The following is a 20,040-nucleotide window of genomic DNA, read 5'->3' as shown; positions in this document are numbered from 1 at the left end:
TTTCTTCTTAGAGGCGGCGTAAGATAACCACACAAACCCTAAAACCTCAGCCCACCGCAAAATTCCCCCTTCTCTGTCGACAGAAGCATGTCGCACTTTGGTAGATCTGGGCCGCCGGACATCAGAGATACCTATTCTCTTCTCGTCCTCAACATCACTTTCCGTAGGACCTCTTTTCTACTTTTTGTTTGTTTGTATTTATTTATTTTCTGATTTTTATTGGTTTTTTTCAGGTACGACGGCTGATGATTTGTTTCCCCTCTTTGATAAGTATGGGAAAGTGGTTGATGTTTTCATTCCCAGGGACCGGAGGTACGTGTTTGGAAGTTTTATGCTACATGCAATCAGCAACTATGCAACAAAATACTTGGTACCTGTGAATTTATGGAAATATTTGAGAATATGTATGCCATAGGATCTTAATCTGCAATTCTTGTTATCGTTATTAAAATTTAAAAATTGATAAAAGTGTATTAATTACAAAATATCAGTATATTGCTTTCGATTTCTGATGTGTGGTCGCAAGCATCCAATGGAACTGTGTTTTCTAAATATATTATAGAGTTTCCCTACTAGTTCAAAAGAATGTGGATTCTGTGGATTATTATGGTTGGACATCAATAAAGATGTCTAAGACGCATAAATCCCTGAATGTTCCTTGTAAGCACGCTCCGTTCTTTTATTTCACCTTATGTCTTAAAATTTGGTTTGTTTCAAGTTAAAGCACCGATGCATCATGCTCCCATTGCTGGCTTAATTGCATATGCACTTGTGAGTTGTGATTTCAAATAATAAAGCATTGGGTTAGATACTACCTATGTTTATATATTTGCTTGGCCCTTGAGTCCTTGACTCCTCATCTCTGTCCCTCTCTCCCTCAATATTCGACCACTCTCTCTCGTTCAACCTGTCATACTTAATCCCTTTTGTTTCTTGAGAAAAGACAGTCCGACAAATAAGAACTTCATATTTCTTTTATCTAGTGTTCAAATGGCAGCCACCTAGGCGGGAGGAGGCCATCGGCCGCACCGCCTTTGCTTAGGCGGTTCTGTAGGCTGTAGAAGATGAACAGGGGCGGGCCAGACGGTCAAATTCAACAAAATTTAAAGACAGATTTTAGTTGGATGATTGGAGGGTTTCAGTTGGACTATTTAATGATGAGCTGGGTAAACTGTGCACTTAATTAGATGAAGTGGGTTTGATTCTGAAAATTAAAAAATGAAGCTTTTAAGTTCAGGCTAGGCACAGTCTGATCTTTGAGGTGGCAAGTGAATTTTGCCCTAAAATGTCAGTTTGAGCTGCACATAAATTTGTAATTGGAGGTTATATTTTTCCTTGTCAATTTTGGTTGTAAACTTTTTTGTGTTTAGCTGAGGTGCTCTATACTGTCACTGTTGTACGTTAGGACTGGAGACTCAAGGGGCTTCGCATTTGTGCGATATAAGTATCAGGAAGAGGCTGCAAAGGCTGTTGAAAAGCTAGATGGTAAGTTTGTTTGACAGTTGGAGAAAAATGGATTTTAAAGTGTGTTAAATGATTAAATCATAGTAATTTTTTATCAATGGAAATTTTAACTTTTCATGTGCAGGAAGAGTTGTTGATGGGAGAGAAATAATGGTTCAATTTGCAAAGTATGGCCCGAACGCTGAAAAAATGTAAGTTTGGCCTTTTTTCTGAAGCTAAAATCTCACAGGTTACTTCGCTAAACTTTGTTGGGTTGCTGTTTTGAATTGCCATTGTTTTGTGGTATTGATCGATAGTTGTTTGATCAGAAATGCCATTGTAACAAACTGTAATGATCTTTTTCATCAGTCAAAAGGGGAGGATTTCAGAACCTGTTTACAAGTCCAGAGGGCGATCTAGAAGTCGCAGTCCTCGGCCAAGGTATATTGCTTTTTCCTCGTGTTTTTTATTAAGTACTTGACTGTTCAAACTCATGATTTAAATCACCTTGGAGGCATCTGGACATGTAACCCCAGAAAAGTAAATAGTTGCATCGTGATTTGGGTTATGTTGTGTCTGGCATTTGAGTTTTTGAATCTTTTCCCAGTCCCTTGGGACTTGGAATGGAGGAGCCACGTTCAACAGCTTCGCTAAGTTGCTCACTGTTTACCCCTGGTCATCTACGTTGCCTGATTCTGTGAATTTACTTGTTTAGAGACTAATATTCTAGATTCACTTGAATAAATGATTAAATTCTGAAGTTAAAACCTGTTTTTTACAGACGATACATTCTTTAGAAAATCTATATATCTATTCCATGGCAAATAATCGAATAAAAGCAAGTTCATTTTTTTGTTCTCCCTACTTGAGATCCTGAGCGCTTGTATTTTGTAATCAAATATCTTTCTTAGTCAACTCCCGACTCAAAGCATATTTATCTAGGCACAAAGATGATCACAAGGACAAGGATTACCGGAGGAGGAGCCGTAGTAGAAGTAAAGGTAGATATGAACGTGAGCGTGAGCGTGATGGTGGCAGGGACAGGGACAGGGACAGGGATCGTCGGCACCGTAGCAGGAGCCAAAGTCGGAGCCGCAGTCGAAGTCCTGGTTATCGCAGAGAACGTGGAAGAGGCAAGTATAATGATGAGCGACGCAGTCGAAGTCGGTCTTATGGAAGGTATTTCTTTGTTATAGTTATTAACGTTATTTATCTTGAGTTGCATGGTATGTTCATAAATTAATTCTGATACGTTTGGCACTCATGGCAGTGCGTCCCCTGTTCGTCGCAGTCCTAGTCCTCTGCGAAGCCCATCTCCACGGAGATCTATGTCTAGGGATGCAAGTCCAGATGCTAAGAATCACAAAGAACGAGCAGCTACTCCAAAGAGTGTCTCTCCGCGTGTACCACGTGATGGTTCTCGAAGTCCATCTCCAGGTTCTGAAGCTGATGTGAGTGTTGTAACCACTTGAGTCATTAGCTTGGTTGGAATTGTTCTTGATGATGCTTAATTGGATATTGTTTCAGGAATAAAGGAGTTGGTGCTGCTCGAGTGATAATGACTTGATACAACTTCTTTTGCTGCAATTGTCTTGGATAAATTGGATATTTCTATGTAGTGGTTGCTATTAGTGATGTCCTCGAGATTTCTTTGAAGGTTGAATTCTTCTTTACTGTCATGAAATCCGATGTCATGTTTGATGGTCTTTGCACCTTGCTATGGTTGCTACTTGAACAGTGTCTAAGCTTTTGTTTACCTTTGCTATTTATAGTGTCACATGCGGTGAAAATTTTTCTATTTAGTATTTATCAGACTCTCGGCAATTAGCTTTGTGAATGTTTTCCTGGATGTGGATCATTGAACGTTTGACTCATGTGTAAATTTACTGGCCTTCTATAGTTGTGCTCGTGAGAAGTAGTTGCTGCTGATTGACGAGATGATGCAGCAGCTATTGATGCTGTGTTTAGATGATGCAGCAGCTGTTGATGCTGATTTTACTTTGCTGTCGATTGTTTTAATTTCTTGCTGGTGACGAACAGGTGTCTAAACAAACTTTTTACGGTGCCAAGTTTGGTAAGGTTAATATACCCACCTGCTAGTATTTAAGCACATTAAAATTCTGAATTTGGCCCATGACCATCCTAAAGTAGTGTTTGGGAGACCTTCTAGAAAGTATTTCTCAGTTTTTTCTTGACAAAATTTTGAAGTTTCATGAAATTTTGTTAAGAAAAAACTGAAAATTGCTTCCTAGAAGCTCTCCCAAACACTGCCTAATTTTTGCTTGCTTATGATTTTGGGAATTAATGAGAGTTCTGTAAGTATCGTGTACAATGTAGCTGAGGCTATTGACAAATAGATCCTTTATTTGCTGACAAATATCAACCCCCCAGGCGTTCTTTTTTTGTCATGGATACTCGATATGGTGGTAAGATATTAACTGATTTTCCCCCATTGATGGTGTTCTATTTGGATTTTGACCGTTGCTAAGAAATGTCACACAGCTGTAATCTGATATTAATTGTATTATCACAGCATGAGATCGCCGCTGTAGCTGTGAAGTTGATACCTGATATTCTTGTAGATTGTTGTAGATCCATTTTGGTTGCTGAATTGAAGTTTGATATGAGTCTTCTCAAATCCGTTTTTTACTTGCATTCATTTCCAGTTTCGTTTCACCAGAATCCCTAGTTTATGCTAGAGATTCACTTTTAATTTACCTCCTGTAAATTATGTGCTTGCAAATCTTAAACCATATTCGAGCTTAGTTTTTTTTTTTTTTTCATTTTTTGGGTCATCGACATGTAATATTGCTCGTTTAGCTCTCTGCTTTGGGGTGGTTTAAACACGAAAGTCAGCAAGGAGATATTTTGAAAATATCATTTTGTATGTTGAACATAGTTCAAAATTATTTAAGAAAATCTCAGAGTATAGTTGATCAAGTAGTGGTGGTCTGAAATTGATTTGATTTAGTTCGCAAAATATTTCGACATTCAGTTTTTTATCCCTCTCAATGTTACTTTGCAAGTTATTTGTATTTAAATAGGTAGAGAACATGACACTTTTCCAATTGTTCATATGCAAAAACGTGAATGAAATGTTTGTTGTCTTGGGGATTGTACTCAACGTTCTGCCATCGTTTACACCAGAATTGAGACGTCCAGTCAATGACGCTCATATTTGCTCATCAATTATTAAAGTCTGTACGTAGGTTTGATGTTATCTGCGACGTTTCAATTTTATTATAGATGTAGATGTAGATTTTTTTTTTTTATATACAAGAATCAAATAAATTCATTGGAAAGTTTTTTTTTTTCTTCAAAACTTAGTTATAAGGAAATATTAATAAAAGAAAAATTTGCTTTTTCACTTAAAAAAAATCATTGGAAAAATTAAATTATAAATCATATGTGAATTTCTTATTTTCTCCTTATTTAGTGTATAGAAATGATTGAATATTTTAAAAAATCGTAGTTAGTATGTATGTTGATAAAATTGTAGAAAAAAATTACTATATTTTAAAAACGTGGTTAATATTTTATATATTTGAGACAAATAAAAAATATATGATTTATATAATTTAGATGGATTTAGCATTAAGTATGCAATAAGTATATGTATATTTGAAGTAAATCCAAAAGGAAACATCACTTGTATAATGGAGATGAATGTAATAATTATAAAAAAACAAAGAAAAAAAATTGACGAAAGACTTTGTTTTGAAAGATGCGGAGTCGGCAAGAAAATTTTAATTTCATTTATTAGGCAGTGCTTTCACTTTAATTTTTTTTTTTTTTTTTTAATCTTGAAAGAGGGAATTGATGGTGACAAGATGCTACAAATGATTAGATTAGTAGGGGCCTCTCCCGTTGAAATCGTGTTTGTGTGGACTTTTAAGGTTCAATTATAGGCCTTAATCACTATGACAATTTCTTATTACTAGTATACTTTTTGGAATAAAGTATACGGTGCTACAAATCAATTTTTGAAAACAAAATATGTTTCAAATAACATACTATCCATTTCGATTTTTGACAATTTTCAATCTGACCCATTCTTGAATTAGCAATAATTAGTTTTCAAAATTTAACGCAAAGAGTAGAAATTTCAATCAAATCTCATTGTGGATGTTATCACTTATCATATATAGGAGGCAGGGGATATTGGATAGTGTGTGGTCGCCCAACCACGAAATTTTGAGCATAAAGACGACCTTCGTATTGATTGAGAATATTTAATGTGCTATGTTAAGAAACGGGCCCTTCTAATGAAAAATGAGCAATTGGGTAAAATAAAATGATTTGATAGTGATCATCAGTATAACTTCTTGTGTTTGGTTTTTATTTATAAAACGTTTTTATATAAGTATTTTTTATAAAAATTTTATAAAATATTTTAAAATTTGTTTTAAAAATAAATATTTTTTAAGTTGAAGAAATGTTTGGACAACTATTCAAAAAAAAAAAATCGATTTTATAATTAAAAACAATTAAAAACGTGTTTGAACATATATTTTATAAAAATATTTTAATTATTGTTTAACATACGTTTTTCGCTTTTAAAATAACAATAAACACATCTCATTAGTTATTTAAAAATTGAGTAATACTCCTGTGAGACAGTCTCATTCGTGAGATGAGTCAATTCTACCCATATTTATAATAATAAGTAATACTTTTGACATAAAATGTAATATTTTTTAATGGATGACTCATATAATAGACCCGTCTCATAAAAATGACCCTTGAGACTGTCTCATTGGAGTTTTACCTTAAAAATTATATTTAGATAACATTTTTTACAAAAATAATTTCAAAATCTTTTAAAAACAATCTTATGCAAACACATACTTTGAGTTTGTTTCACTTATAATTATAAAACAATAAAAATATTTTTTATCATAATTTTAAGCCGGAAAATAACACCCACACGCACATGCACACCCGTATAAATTTATATATATTTCTTTTAGAGTTAGGAAATATGTTTATTACAACTGAATTTTGATTCCAAAACCTGGTACCATTAAACTTGAGACATTAATGCTATGATCAACTCATGTATATAATCTTGAAATTGAATGGGTCGGCTCACATAATAAATCATAATCCCTCACTCATGTTTTTTGCACGGATTAACATAATGATTGAAACCGAAATTTTTCAAGTAAATTTTGTTTTTTTTTTTGCTTTTGCTCGTGGGACACAGGTCGGATATAATCCATATTTTGGGTGAGATATAATAATTTTATCATAAAAACTAATATATTTTTATAAGTCTCGAGAAAAAAACTACTCAATCAAATGAAAATGTGGTGCGTGCATCGATCCACGTCGGCGTTTTAATGTTCAACGCTCCAAACACAGTCCTACGAATGCCACCATTGTCGGCAAGTACGTGTCAAAACCTGGAATCCTAACGCGTTGTTTTGTGCGTTAAAAGGGGGGCAAGATCGATGCCAGCTCGTGTCATTACATACCCGAGCGTTTCCGGATTTCTCCTCACACCACTCAAATCGTCACTCGACCAAGAAAACGAAAATGTCGACCCTCTGTGTACCATCACAAGTTCCCCCTGTAGCCGACGACTGTGAACAACTCCACAAAGCATTTTCAGGTCAGATTTTGATCGACCCAGATTTGTGTTGCGTGTTTGTGTTCTTTTCTTGTGTTGAAAGGGTGTTGCGGATTTGGTTTTGACCCTTTGAATGGCTGATCCTGGTGCGATCTTGACTTATGTATGTGTTGGGTAAAGATATAAGAATCCTGGTAATTTTTGTTTTTTGATTTTCCGTTTAAATCCTTTGATCTGTGACTGGGAGCATCGGTGGATAGGATCGTCCAAAAGTTTGCATTTTTATTCATTGTTCTCGAGTTTTGATCCAAAATGCCGTTGGGTCTTACTCCACTCTCTCAAACGCTCGTTCGGTTAATTGATTTGTATGATTCTACAATTGAGGTTGTCAAGGAAGAAAATGCACGGCTGTTTCTTTTGTTACAACATATCATCTTATTTATCGTGGAATTAGATCCGTAACTCTGAAGATTTGATAGATCTCGAGTTTTAATCTAGCAAGTACCCTGTTTTGGATCATGGTATAGGTGTTTCATTCGAGGAGGGAGGGGCGAAACTCATATTTTGATATTAGTACCCTGTTTTGGATCATGGCATAGGCCGTTTGCAAAATTTGATCGTCCTTTCTTGTTCGAATGAGAGATTTCTGGCTTAATTACTGCGTATACAGAACCTATTTGACTTCCTTTTGCCGGATTTTTCAGGATGGGGTACCAACGAGGGGTTGATCATATCCATTTTGGGCCACAGAAATGCCGCACAACGCAAGCAGATTCTAAAAGTTTATGCAGAGACTTATGGAGAAGATTTGCTCAAATCCTTGGATAAAGAACTATCAAATGATTTTGAGGTTAACTGGTCATGTCTTTTTAATATTTGTTTTTGGTATCCTTTGTGTTGTCTTCCACCTATGACATATTTGGTCATGGTTTCATCAGGTCTTGGGGACCTTCCTTGAGACCGTAGTCAGAAAAGAATAGAACTTTCATGTACTTACATATTTTTGTCATGGAGCAAGTAATAGTATCATGCTTCTTCTTATTCTATTTTCTTTCATTTATGTTTCTAAATGTATATTTGCCAGAGGGTTGTGGTGCTCTGGACACTGGACCCTCCGGAGCGAGATGCACATATTGCTAATGAGGCTACGAAGAGGTGGACATCGAGCAATCAAGTTCTCGTGGAGATAGCATGCGCAAGATCAGCGAAAGAGCTGCTTCTAGTTAGGGAAGCTTATCATGCTCGTTTTAAAAGGTCACTTGAGGAAGACGTTGCTTATCACACAACTGGAGACTTCCGAAAGGTAAAAAAAAGAAAAATAATAAAGTACTATTTCATGCTAAATCTTTGTCAGAAACCACACTTGATCTGTATACGCAAATTTTCGTCACTGGTTAAAGAATAGCTGTTTAACAGATTGTTGATTTCTTTCAGCTTTTGGTCCCCTTAGTGAGCTCCTATCGCTATTGTGGAGATGAAGTGGACTTGATTCTAGCAAAAAAAGAAGCTAAAATTCTACACGAGAAAATCTCAGACAAGGCTTGCAGTGATGATGATCTCATCAGGATATTGGCCACAAGGAGCAAAGCACAAATCAATGCAACGCTTAATCAGTACAAAAATGAATTTGGCAAAGATATAAACAAGGTACGAATGCATATGCACAGTACTAAAGCCCAAATATTTGTTCCTTTTACCTTTATATGTATTATTATCATTGAATTTTAAAGATAGTATGAATGCAACATCGCACAAGATAAATATGGTCGAATCAGGGTAGGAACTTATCAAATATACACAATCATCTATAAATAAATCTCAGATTTTGAAACTGGAGTTTGTTGTTTGATTTCTGACAACTTATGATAACACAGGATTTGAAAGCTGATCCTAAAGACGAGTACCTCTCCATTCTGAGAGCCACGGTGAAGTGTCTGGTTTACCCGGAGAAGTATTTTGAAAAGGTTATCCGGCTCGCAATAAATAGGCGTGGGACGGACGAAGGAGCCTTAACCAGAGTGGTTGTCACCAGGGCTGAAGCTGACATGAAACTTATCAAAGACGAGTATCACAGAAGAACTAGCGTTCCCCTGGATAAAGCCATTGCTAAGGATACCAGAGGAGACTACGAGGATATGCTTCTGGCCCTCATCGGACATGGGGAAGCTTGAGTCTCCCCTTTCGACATTTCGAACCAAATAAATAAATAATATCATATCAACTTGATCGAACTTGCTTGTTTTGTGAGGTGTGTTACATGAAACATTAGTCGTTCTACTTTGTCCACATTGAGAATTGCTGAGCGTGTGGTTGCTACTCTCGGATCTCTCTTTATGTATTCCGTTCAATAAAATTTTTTTATGTTGTTTCTTAAAAAAAAAATAACATTTTGCAATTCACCCCACTTTTTCTAAAACAAAATAATCTATAATTCCAGTCTTCAGATTTAACATATTATGATCGAGAGAATTTCAAGAAATGTTCCTACTGTAAATGTGCCTCCAGCATTTCTGGAGAATATTACACCACGCCAGAGGACAAGCATAAACAGATCAATATTCAATCCTCACACGTTTCGGATTTTTTTATACAAATTATTCATATAATAAACTATATAAAAGCTACAAGGAAAGCAAACGAATCATTAAATAATAACGACGAAATGAATTAAAACTTCATTATTTCAGTGTTTAGCATCTTAAGCCACGTTTTGAAGCCAAATTCTTAAAATATCTGTAATAATGGGAGCAGTGGGTGTCTGCAACAACCTTTCATCTGCTGCGTTGCTTCCGAGTCAACGCCGGTGCGACTCGATACGGCTGAAGCCATTTCTTTCAATCCCGGAAACCCTTCGCTCCCTTCGTGTTTCTCCGTTGAAAATTCGAGCTTCATCCACTTCCTATATCGAAGCTAAACCCGTAATTTTCCTTATTTCATTCTTCAAATTATTGGGCATTAATTGGCATTCGAAAATATGAAAGTTTTGCTTGAATGCATGAATGCCTCTCTGTTTATTTCAATAATGAATTGCGATGCTTTAAATTCGACCTCAAAAATCATTTCTTTTTGCTGTTTGAAACAATTTACTAATACCATTGTGGACGTAGGATTATAAATTTACTTCTCAATTATTTTTAATCCGCTAGGAGCCTGTTTTGGATGAGACAAAGCTAAACTTGCGCGACACGATTTTATCTTGTCCCATTTGCTACAAGCCATTGATTTGGAACAGCCAACCTGGGTTATCTTTGTAAGTGATATGAAGCTCGACCACTGATCGTTTATTTTGATTTGCTAATGATTTTGTTATCCACCATTTGGTCTTATTAATGGGAATTTGAACTTGAATGCATCGTGCAGGGAGTCTTTAGCTCGTTGTAGTTTGCAGTGCCAGAAATGCAAGAAGTCGTATTCTGGCAACGAGTCACATATTAACTTGACAGTAACTGGTGGTGGGAAGTTGTATGGTGAATCTATGGCAGCATCTACCGAGATTTTCAGGTGACTGATATTCTTGGATTCATAATGTGTTTTTTTATTGTACCGTCTTATTTACACCGACTCGTTGGAGGATGTTTGTTCATGAATGCAATTAAGTTTGTGAGATTATAATGATATTGGATCTCTTATTACCTTTCTGATCATCTGCTCAAGGCTAAACTATCTGTGACTTCAAAGGCAATTGGATCTGATACATGTGCGATTGCTTGCAATTGCGCTCTTTTTCTAATCAGTTAACGTGTGCGAATAACATGTACTTTACAGACTTTTTTTACTCAAGTTTAGCCTTGAACTATTCATTCAAACAGGTTGCCTTTGGTATCATTTCTCTACGAGAGAGGGTGGCGACAAAGTTTCTCTTTTTTGGGAGGTTTTCCAGGCCCAGAAAAGGAGGTAACCGCTCATCCTACATCAACTTTTGTTGATGAAAGCCTGTGCTTATTTTCGCATAATGGATTTGACTGCAGTTTGAATTGATCAAAACTTACCTCAAGCCAGTCTTGGGTGGAAATATCATTGATGCAAGTTGTGGAAGTGGGATGTTTTCTAGACTTTTTTCCAAGAGCGGACTATTTTCCCTTGTTGTTGCCTTGGACTTTTCCGAGACTATGTTAGAACAATGCTATGAATTCATTAAGAAAGAAGAGAACTTTCCTGACGAGTACGTTCCTTTTTCATAAATACTTGAATAATTTGCTCGCGACATTTCTTGCACCTACTTTTGAAGTTTGATTGTAGATATGCTTGCTTGTCAAATTGCTTTATATAGGAACTTAATCCTTGTTAGAGCTGATATCTCAAGGCTTCCATTTGCTTCCCATACTGTGGATGCTGTGCATGCCGGTGCTGCTTTACACTGCTGGCCTTCACCATCAGCAGGGGTAAGAATACCTCAATCTTAATATGTCCCTTTCTGTTTGTGTGCCGCGGCTGATTGACAGTCATTATGACCGATACTTTGAAATAAAATTTTGTTTTTGAATCTTCTGAACGAGTCCACCAAAATTTGATAGATCTTCCACTAAGGACAGAATGGTTTCCCAAATCTCATCTGTTTATCAGTTTATTTCTAGTTTTGTTCTGGCAGTTCTTGTTCTTCATATCCTTTTAATATGTAAGGAGGGAATTTCATAGAATCTTGGGATTATGCTAAGAGTTAAAGCAATTTGAGTCTATTTCCATCGAACAGTTATGGGACTCATTGAATTGATGTTAAAAGACGTGTAGGAGTAAATAAAATGGTACCTAACATAAACATGGACAACGGCATGCCATATGTTCCTAATTCGCATAAATTTATGTCGTTGTGTAACAGGTTGCAGAAATAAGTCGCGTGTTAAAACCTGGAGGAATATTTGTCGCGACAACTTACATTCTAGATGGTCTCCTCTCATACGCTCCTCTACGTGGAACTCTACGTCAGGCATGTTTACATGATGTTATCTATATACTGATAGAACCGTCGAAATGTTGAAGCTGAACAACCGTTTCTATTTGAAAATACCATCTCTCAAGCTCAACCTTAGTGATTGGCTGATTGCATTGCATTTTTGTTTTCCCATTGCAGACCGTTGCAGACGTCACAGGCAGTCACGCATTTTTATCAGAGAAAGAACTCGAAGATCTCTGCGCGTCTTGTGGGCTTACCGGTTTTACTTGCACCAGAAACCGAAGATTCGTAATGATCTCAGCAATGAAGCCTGTTTAGTGAGTTACAGGTGAGTCTGTGTCGTTCTTTCCTTGTAGAAATTCTTACACCTACGACAGAAATACTCTGTTGTGTGTGAAATATGTATATGTCAAAGTATGAGGCGCTAATTGTTATTACCATTATCAAATAAAAATTAAAATGCATATCCTTATTTTCCCCCCCATGTAAGTTGGTACATGGCCGAATAATATATAATTTATATACCAAATGAAAATGATTAAAGAAAAGAATCTTGCCTATTTACTTTAGTATTTTCAATTTTGTCCCCCAAGCGAGTCATTCACCTAAAATTTTTGACAAAAAGTTATAATTGTAACGCAAACTATTTTGTTGGGAAGAAGTGACCGGCCAACGCAAATTTTGTCTAGTATATTTTGTGGCGTGAAATATAGGTTAATCTTGTAATATTACCAGAAATTAATTCTTAGGCAGGAGAAAAATCACAAACTATTTGTGGCTTGTATCTCTTTAAAAGTACTTAGGCGGCTAAAGACCTAGGCATATCTAGGGAGATGATGATGTTAAATTTTCGTACATATATTTTTAGATGAATTGAATATGAAAGTTGACCCTCAATAATTTGACATATATGTGACGGAACAAGGACAACAAATTAATTTTCATTTTAGCTTCATCGGTTTGTTGTCAAGTAGGCATGTTATCGGATCGGCTCCGGACCCCATTAAACCGTTTAAGTACTTAAAAGAATTTCTATGCTATATGATTAAACTTGAGACTCATATATTTATATATTAATAAATTTTAATGTTATGGTCCGTTTTTTTTTTTTATATAATTCAAAACCCTTATTTGATTTAAGTGTAACAAATAACATTCATTATTCAAGAAAAAATATATTATTATAAATTTATTAGCACGTTATTATATACAAAAAAAAAAAAAACCAAAATCATATCATCATAATCTATATAATTTTTTTTATATTTTAATTAATTCTAAAACTTTTTAGAAACTATTTATGCCCATGCACACATTACGCAGACTATAGTGTACATACTATCTAATTATATAGCTGTATGAGATTAGTCTTGTATCAGTTTTTATTTTATATTTTTTTAATTTTTTTTTTTTGTTGAAGGCTTGTATCAGTTTCGGTACTGAATTGAAAGTGACAAGATTAAAATGGTTCTGAATTTAATTTGAAGTAATCCAATGTAATTATATTGGTTCCCGATCGAACGGGACCCAACCGAATAATCAATATATCAACAATGTCGAATTAATTCTAATCCGATTTGGTTTCAAAATTAGGTACTATATGCAAGATTTTATTACATAAAATAAAACAAAATAAAACCTGTCCATATAGAATTTGGCGACGAATTATTATTATTAATTTTTAAAAAAAGATCGAGAGTGCTAATTAATTATTGATATAGGTAAATGTTCCCTCTCCAAACATCCTGCAATTTCCTACCGACAGATGTAACTTAAAGTTCAATAGGTATTAATTTGATATAACTACATTCACCAAGTGTCTTTTTATATACAGAGTTTTTTGTCACAATTAGGTCATAAACTCGAGAATTCGTCTCATGTGTTTGAGACTTTAATGTTAGATAATCATATTTTTTGGGTTTCACATTCTAATTATAAAATCCTATTAATATTATTATTTCCAAAACGATCATGATAATACAAAGATAATACAAAAAGTAAATTTCCAACATTTGAAATATTTAATTGATTTTTTTAGCATAACTTTTATTGAGTTTAGAATTTCTGTATAGTTGACTTAATTTTAACAACTATAAATTTGTATTGATGTTCGATGTACTTAAGCGTGCTATAAGTTACATATAATATATATTAAGACATAAATTGATTTATTATTTTATATTTTTAAGCATATCAAAATATTAAATAAAATAGTTTTCTCCTTTTACAATTTTATTTAATTTATAATTATTTCGATGTTTTTAACGTGTTCATAGTTGAAAGCCGATATCCTATGTTCCACTTGAGTTCGAAATCGATCGTGTTAATTTACACGATAATTAAATGCACATTATGTGTAAAAAAATATAATAATTACAGACAAAACCTTTTTATCCATCGTTTTTTTTTTCCTAAAAAAACTATTTAAGCACGATAACTGCTAGTCCATGGAATACAAAATCATCTTTAAAACTATATACTATAAATATATATAGTATCATCATTAGTCATTTTGAACATATGAGGATATTTACACGTTTATAAACCCTAGCTTAATTATTCCTTGTTCATTTTTTGCTCAAGTTCAATGTGTATATATGTGGGCGTCGTGGATACATATTCTCTACAGTGGGAGGAAAATATATATATGTATCCATATGCTATCACATAATTCAAGATTATTTTCCTAATTTACATTTACAAATGATAATTTTCAATATTTATAATTGGTTTCATTTTCGGCAATTGTTTCTTTCTATTCCAATTACGATTCCTTCCTATTTCCACACGTTTCATGTGCATGCATCGTATACATTCCAATCAACTCGAACTTTCCATTATCAACCGAATATATTATTCATTAAAATCAAGTTTTTTCTTCTTTATATTATATATATAAAAGCAAACATCTATCATAATCTAATTATAAAAAATTTCCCCAAATGAATCCTAACAGTCGTATAACTAACTAATGTGGCCAGAATTCATAATTAATGTCTAAGGTATTCAAAGAACAAAGTAAACCAAAACTGAATTATTCGTTTACACTAGCATACACATGATCCTAATCGAGTAAATTATAAATATAATGTATATAATTTCGATAACTCCACATTTTTATAAAAAAAGAAAATTAAAAGAGTCAATCTAAAGACAAATCCAGGAAGTAACGACTCTACCTCGTGACCAGTCCCCGGAGGCAAGATCACCAGCAATGAAATTCTTGATTGAAAATACTAATGAATCAAATCTTCCCACCAAAAGGCATAAACTTTTCTTGAATCCCATCATCATTCTTCACAGATTGATCACCGCTTCTCCATACTCTGTTGTTATCATCATTGATCTTCAAATCACCTGAAGCAATATTAATCTCTTGATTACGAAAATCCCCAAGATAATTCCCGAAATTGATCGGTTCGAATCGATGACCGTGGAGGGAAGGAGGATGCAGGCTTGAACTATGATGATGTTGCAGATTCAACAGACCTTGATCGGAAAGCAATGGAGAATTAATGTTCGAACTCATATGATCACCAAGAACAGCAGCAGTACTACTGGTTTTGTTACCAGTGCTGACTATATTAGTAGTGGAAACTATAGCATCAACCATGGTGGCATTATATATAGACGAAGAAGAAGAAAATGGTGATACGATGTTTTGTGATTGGGGTCTGAGAGAATAAAGAGGGCCGAGTCCATCCAAATGAGTTGCGGGCCTGAGAGGCGAAAGAAGATTCATTCGACGAGGATAAGGGGAGCCCGGAAAGGGAGCGGTGGGGATCCCGGTGAATTCCTGCACCATTTGCCGAAAGTTGGAGGTATCGGTAGTTAGAACAGTAGTAGGAGCCCGACGCGAGGCCCGAGTCCTCTTTTTCGAGTTCTTGGTAATTACCTCGGCCGCCGGTTGCGAAGCTGGCCGCGCAGCGTTGGCTAATTGTGACTGGTTTCTTATTAAGGCGTCAGTAGTACTGTTGGCTTCAGATCTCAAGCTGCCTGCCCCCCAAATCATACCATCACTACTGATATTTATAATATTATGATCATGATACTGAAAAGTGGGAGTTGATGGTGGGTAGAGATCAAGATTCTGAGAATTAATATTATAGTAAGAAGAAGATTGATTTTGGTGAGGGAGAAATGGTGGGTGTGGGCCGGAGGTTATTAATGAAGCGAAATTAATTGGTGGGTTTTTGTTCAAGAAAGAATTAGAAATGGATTCGGTGGCGCGGGAATCGTATTCTTCATCACCTCCTCCATCACCACTACTTGAGGATTCATGAATACTGCCACCACTGTTTCCAGAAGCCATATCGATCAAACAAAGTGAAGAAAACAGCTAGCTAGCTAGCTAAATTCACGACAAACAGATCATATGATCAGGGTTCGAATCCCAAACAAAACATGTAAAAAGTCGTCAAAGAGCTATTTACACAGAATTAACATCATGAAGAACCAAAAGGAAATAAATAAAGAAACACAAGAAAGTCAGATCATATCAATAATTTGGAGGAAGATATAGATGGAGCTAGGGTGACTATGGCAGTAGGGTTTAAAGAAGAAACAGAAAAACAGAAAGATTTATAAAACCAAAGGGGTGTTATATATATATATATTGTAGAGAATTATAAATACATGATATACATGTGATCAGAATCGGGAAGAAATCAAGGAAGCTGGCAGTAGTTGCTTATTTATGATAATTATTAAAATACAAAAAAAGATGGATCAAGTATATATCAAGTGTAGATGGAGATAGATTTGTTGGTGAGTGGTGGGGTATATGGTGAGGGAGATGAAAGCCGCTGCGGTAGGTGTGGCGACGGGTCAAACTGGAACACGTACACCACAGTCAGTCGCACACGCAAGAAAGTGAGAGAATAATTATATATTTATATTTATATGGTTTGGCCAGTTTGATATTGTTACAGTGTGAAATCAAGAAAACGATGTCATGTAAATTTTCATTAATAATTGTTGCGGGAAATTAATTAAGTATTGGTGGTTTGGTTTTGTTAATATGTTCTTCTAATTTATCATTTCTAGCGAATTATATTGAGATTCACGAATGATAGGTCGTGAATTGAGTCTTGTTTGGGTTATTGAGAACTCCGAAGTATTTTTATTTTTTTTTTCGGATCCGAACTCAGAAGTATATTTTTATTCTTGTTATTTTGTTTTTTTTTAATAAGAATATAATAATATTCGAAAAATGAAATATTAATTATCATGCGTGGAAAAAGAGTTAATTTTTCAAAAGAAACTATCTGATATATGCTTCTTTTTTTTTAATTTGCGCATGAAATCAAATGCTTCCGAATGTCAAAAAATAATTTTTTTTTCAAACAAAAATTTTTCCTTCCATTTCTAGAATCCTAGGTAGTTTTCAATTCAGGAACATGATTGCTTGACAAAATTTAAAATTAAGGAGGTTTCCAGGCACTGAGTCGAACTTAACATTAATTTCTTCAATATAATTAATATGTCACCGTTTTCAAATTAAGTTCATATTTATCATCTCTGTCATTTATAGAAAAATTATTTTTTAAGTTAATGTTTATAATTTTCCGTTCCACCGTCAAATTATAATTGTTGTTTTTTTTTTTCTCGTTATTTTATTCTTGTTGCTAAAACATTTACCAGTATCTCCAATATTTGTGCCTTTGAGTTAAAAATTCTCTTTATTTCATTTATCGCTTTTGCTACCAAAAAAAATTGTCTTAGTATGAATATGCAACTATTGAATTCTATCTATAATAGTCATAGATTATACAACTTATCAATTTGAAATTCATTTGTAAATTAATATGTATATTTTACTTGTAGTGACCCGTATCCGTAATTAGCGATTAAAGAGTATATTAATCATGTAATAATATTGGATTAAGTAAAAAGTAATTAAAAAAATTCCTAAAGGATTAACGAAGTCCAGAAATGGATCAAGGACACTCAAAATAGCCGGGAAGGTCCCGAAGGTCCGGAGGGTTCGGAAGCTCCGAACCAAGTCAGGAGGTTCCGAACAGGATCGAAGGATCCGAAGTCAGGATAAGAGGCTCCGATCGAGATCGGAAGCTCCGACGGTGAGATCGGACGTTCCGATCGGGACCAGGGCACGTGTCATCGCTGACGTCAGCAAGGTGACGTCATGGCTGACGTAATATTGGGCGATCGGACGCTCCGAAGATGGGATCGGAGGTTCCGATCGTGTTCGGACGTTCCGAACCGGGTTCGGAGGCTCCGAACTCCGTCTATAAATAGAGGGCCGATATTTCATTTTTAAGTGCACCTTTCCCTATCTTCTCTCTGATTCCTAAGCCTTCTAACTCAGATCTAGGGAGATCTAGGCATCCAATGAGAAATTCGGAAGTGGCATAGCGATCCAGGCGTCGTAGCGGAGCTGTGGCCTAGTTTTGAGACAAATTGTCATCAGCGGGCTGACGACGAACGCAGGTATAGCTATGGTCTCCTTAAATTATTTAGAAGTATGCAATAGCTTAGTTAAGGCTTTTAGAGCTTAAATAATGATGCATGGATATTTGCATTGTAGAGTTGATGATAGGCTGGGAACCTAGAGTGGGACTGCTAGGACTGCCTGTAGTAAGATACGTAAGTACAGACTGAGATAGCCAGCGGGTTTTGCATGCTTGTATGTTGCATTTGTGTGTCATATTATTATGCAACATGTGCATATCATATTGTACATGTCCATCTTGTGAGATGAGGTATGTAGGGCCGCTCAGCCCTGTCTGGACGGGTATTGTCTAGTGCCCAGTGACTGACGTGTCATGGGTGGTTAGCATCTGGGGACACAGTTCACGTCCTATAGGAATGAGCAGTGTACACAGGGTTTGCTCCCCGGGTTGTACCACTCATGTCCTAGGCGCCATTACTGAGCAGTTGTATACAGTTATCCCAGATATGGATACCCTATCATTTGCATGCATCATATTTGTATGTTTTACCCAGTGCTTTCGTATTGAGCTTAGAGCTCACGTCCAGTCTTTTCTGTGTATCTGGACACCCCATCCGACGGGGCAGGTGTAGGTGCAGGGTGGAGCACCAGGAGCTTGGATTGGCCAGCGACCAGTGAGGACAGCGAGATTAGCTGTAGGTTTTGCCTTTAGGGTTTATTTATTCGATTGGGTTGTATAATCGAATTTATTTAACCGGTTGTATTCTGCCGGTCTGCTTTTATTTAAGTATTTCGCAGCGATTTATTTTAATGCATGCTTAATTATGCTCTTAAACTCTGATTAGGTAGTGGATCCGGGTAGGGTCACTACATTTATTGGTATCAGAGCGCATGCATGCAAGAGACTTGGGATATAGTATTAAGACTTTGGGTTATCCTTATAAGATTGATGAGACCTTGGAAGTGGTGATGATGCGGCGATTATTTTGCCTAGAGACTATCATCATCGGCAGGATTTCTAAAGACTTAGGCTTATGGGATTCCAGCAAGTGCGGACAGGAGTGATGGATCGTGTTCGAGTTTTCAAAATTTCTACTCAGGTGGATCCTAGTTTTGGATCGAGTACCGGATGCCAGATGCAGTGGTATATGATTGGTGGGGACTTACTTGATGCTTGCATCTGTACAGTCATTACCATGATGACACCACTCTGAAGATTCTCCACTAGTAGTTGGAGAAATTGTCATTAAAGTCATGCAGAACATGGTTTTGTCGGTATGTTTGTATCGATACTTTTGGTACAGGTACGGGAAACTTCATGTTCAAAAGCATGATATGAATACAAGAAGAACGCTGATGGTAGATCGTGAGCAGGAGGGATCGATTGACATGCACTGACGCAGAGCATAACTGGTTAGCTATCACGTGCCATATCTCCGGAGTTCTTCGTAGGAGGACCGTTAGAGATACTTGGACGTGAGTATGCTTGTATCGATGCGTGTGTCGATTAGAAGCTTCATGCTCAAGAAACGAAGACTAGTACGATGATTTAAATACTGTATTGATGTAGTTGTAAACAATATTTCAGTTGTAATGAATCATCATACTTTAGTTGTACCATTTCAAGTTCGATTGTACATTTCATTGTATTTTGAATACTGTATGTATTACATGAGATTGTAATAAAGAAATAGTACATAACTTGAAATAAGTGATACATGT

General features: G+C 35.7%; 4 protein-coding genes across 6 annotated transcripts; 3 read left to right on the top strand and 1 right to left on the bottom strand.

Moving 5' to 3' along the window:
* On the top strand, window positions 1–4,358 carry LOC140879895 (uncharacterized). 3 transcript variants are annotated; one of them, XR_012149549.1, is made up of 10 exons: window positions 1–163; window positions 234–312; window positions 1,406–1,485; window positions 1,589–1,655; window positions 1,813–1,884; window positions 2,386–2,622; window positions 2,714–2,894; window positions 2,971–3,100; window positions 3,344–3,517; window positions 3,977–4,358. XR_012149549.1 is itself a non-coding variant. In XM_073283854.1 (8 exons), the coding sequence occupies exons 1-8, from the start codon at window positions 88–90 to the stop codon at window positions 2,974–2,976; spliced, it is 798 nt and encodes a 265-aa protein (XP_073139955.1). In that variant the 5' UTR covers window positions 1–87; the 3' UTR covers window positions 2,977–3,241. The 3 variants fall into 3 exon arrangements, 1 of the variants encoding a protein (XP_073139955.1); XR_012149548.1 differs by lacking the exon at window positions 3,977–4,358 and having other exon boundaries at window positions 3,344–3,938; XM_073283854.1 differs by lacking the exons at window positions 3,344–3,517; window positions 3,977–4,358 and having other exon boundaries at window positions 2,971–3,241.
* Window positions 4,359–6,900: 2,542 nt separating this feature from the next.
* On the top strand, window positions 6,901–9,331 carry LOC140883197 (annexin Gh1-like). Its single transcript, XM_073289564.1, has 5 exons — window positions 6,901–7,057; window positions 7,720–7,865; window positions 8,100–8,318; window positions 8,450–8,662; window positions 8,890–9,331. The coding sequence occupies exons 1-5, from the start codon at window positions 6,982–6,984 to the stop codon at window positions 9,184–9,186; spliced, it is 951 nt and encodes a 316-aa protein (XP_073145665.1). The 5' UTR covers window positions 6,901–6,981; the 3' UTR covers window positions 9,187–9,331.
* Window positions 9,332–9,644: 313 nt separating this feature from the next.
* Window positions 9,645–15,155, top strand: LOC140883196 (uncharacterized methyltransferase At1g78140, chloroplastic). The gene is made up of 8 exons (XM_073289563.1): window positions 9,645–9,933; window positions 10,162–10,265; window positions 10,376–10,516; window positions 10,825–10,909; window positions 10,984–11,177; window positions 11,286–11,397; window positions 11,832–11,939; window positions 12,084–15,155. Exons 1-8 carry the CDS (start codon window positions 9,757–9,759, stop codon window positions 12,222–12,224), a joined length of 1,062 nt encoding a protein of 353 aa, XP_073145664.1. The 5' UTR covers window positions 9,645–9,756; the 3' UTR covers window positions 12,225–15,155.
* LOC140883195 (uncharacterized) lies at window positions 12,229–16,629 on the bottom strand. The gene is made up of 2 exons (XM_073289562.1): window positions 15,086–16,629; window positions 12,229–12,274 (listed from the first exon to the last, which is right to left on the bottom strand). Exon 1 carries the CDS (start codon window positions 16,216–16,218, stop codon window positions 15,151–15,153), a length of 1,068 nt encoding a protein of 355 aa, XP_073145663.1. The 5' UTR covers window positions 16,219–16,629; the 3' UTR covers window positions 12,229–12,274; window positions 15,086–15,150.
* Window positions 16,630–20,040: the final 3,411 nt, after the last annotated feature.

This window comes from Henckelia pumila, chromosome 2 (assembly GCF_033568475.1).
Source record: "Henckelia pumila isolate YLH828 chromosome 2, ASM3356847v2, whole genome shotgun sequence".
Classification (NCBI taxonomy): Eukaryota; Viridiplantae; Streptophyta; class Magnoliopsida; order Lamiales; family Gesneriaceae; genus Henckelia; species Henckelia pumila.
Note: the sequence above shows the minus strand (reverse complement) of the source record. Positions and strands in the feature narration are given on the sequence as shown.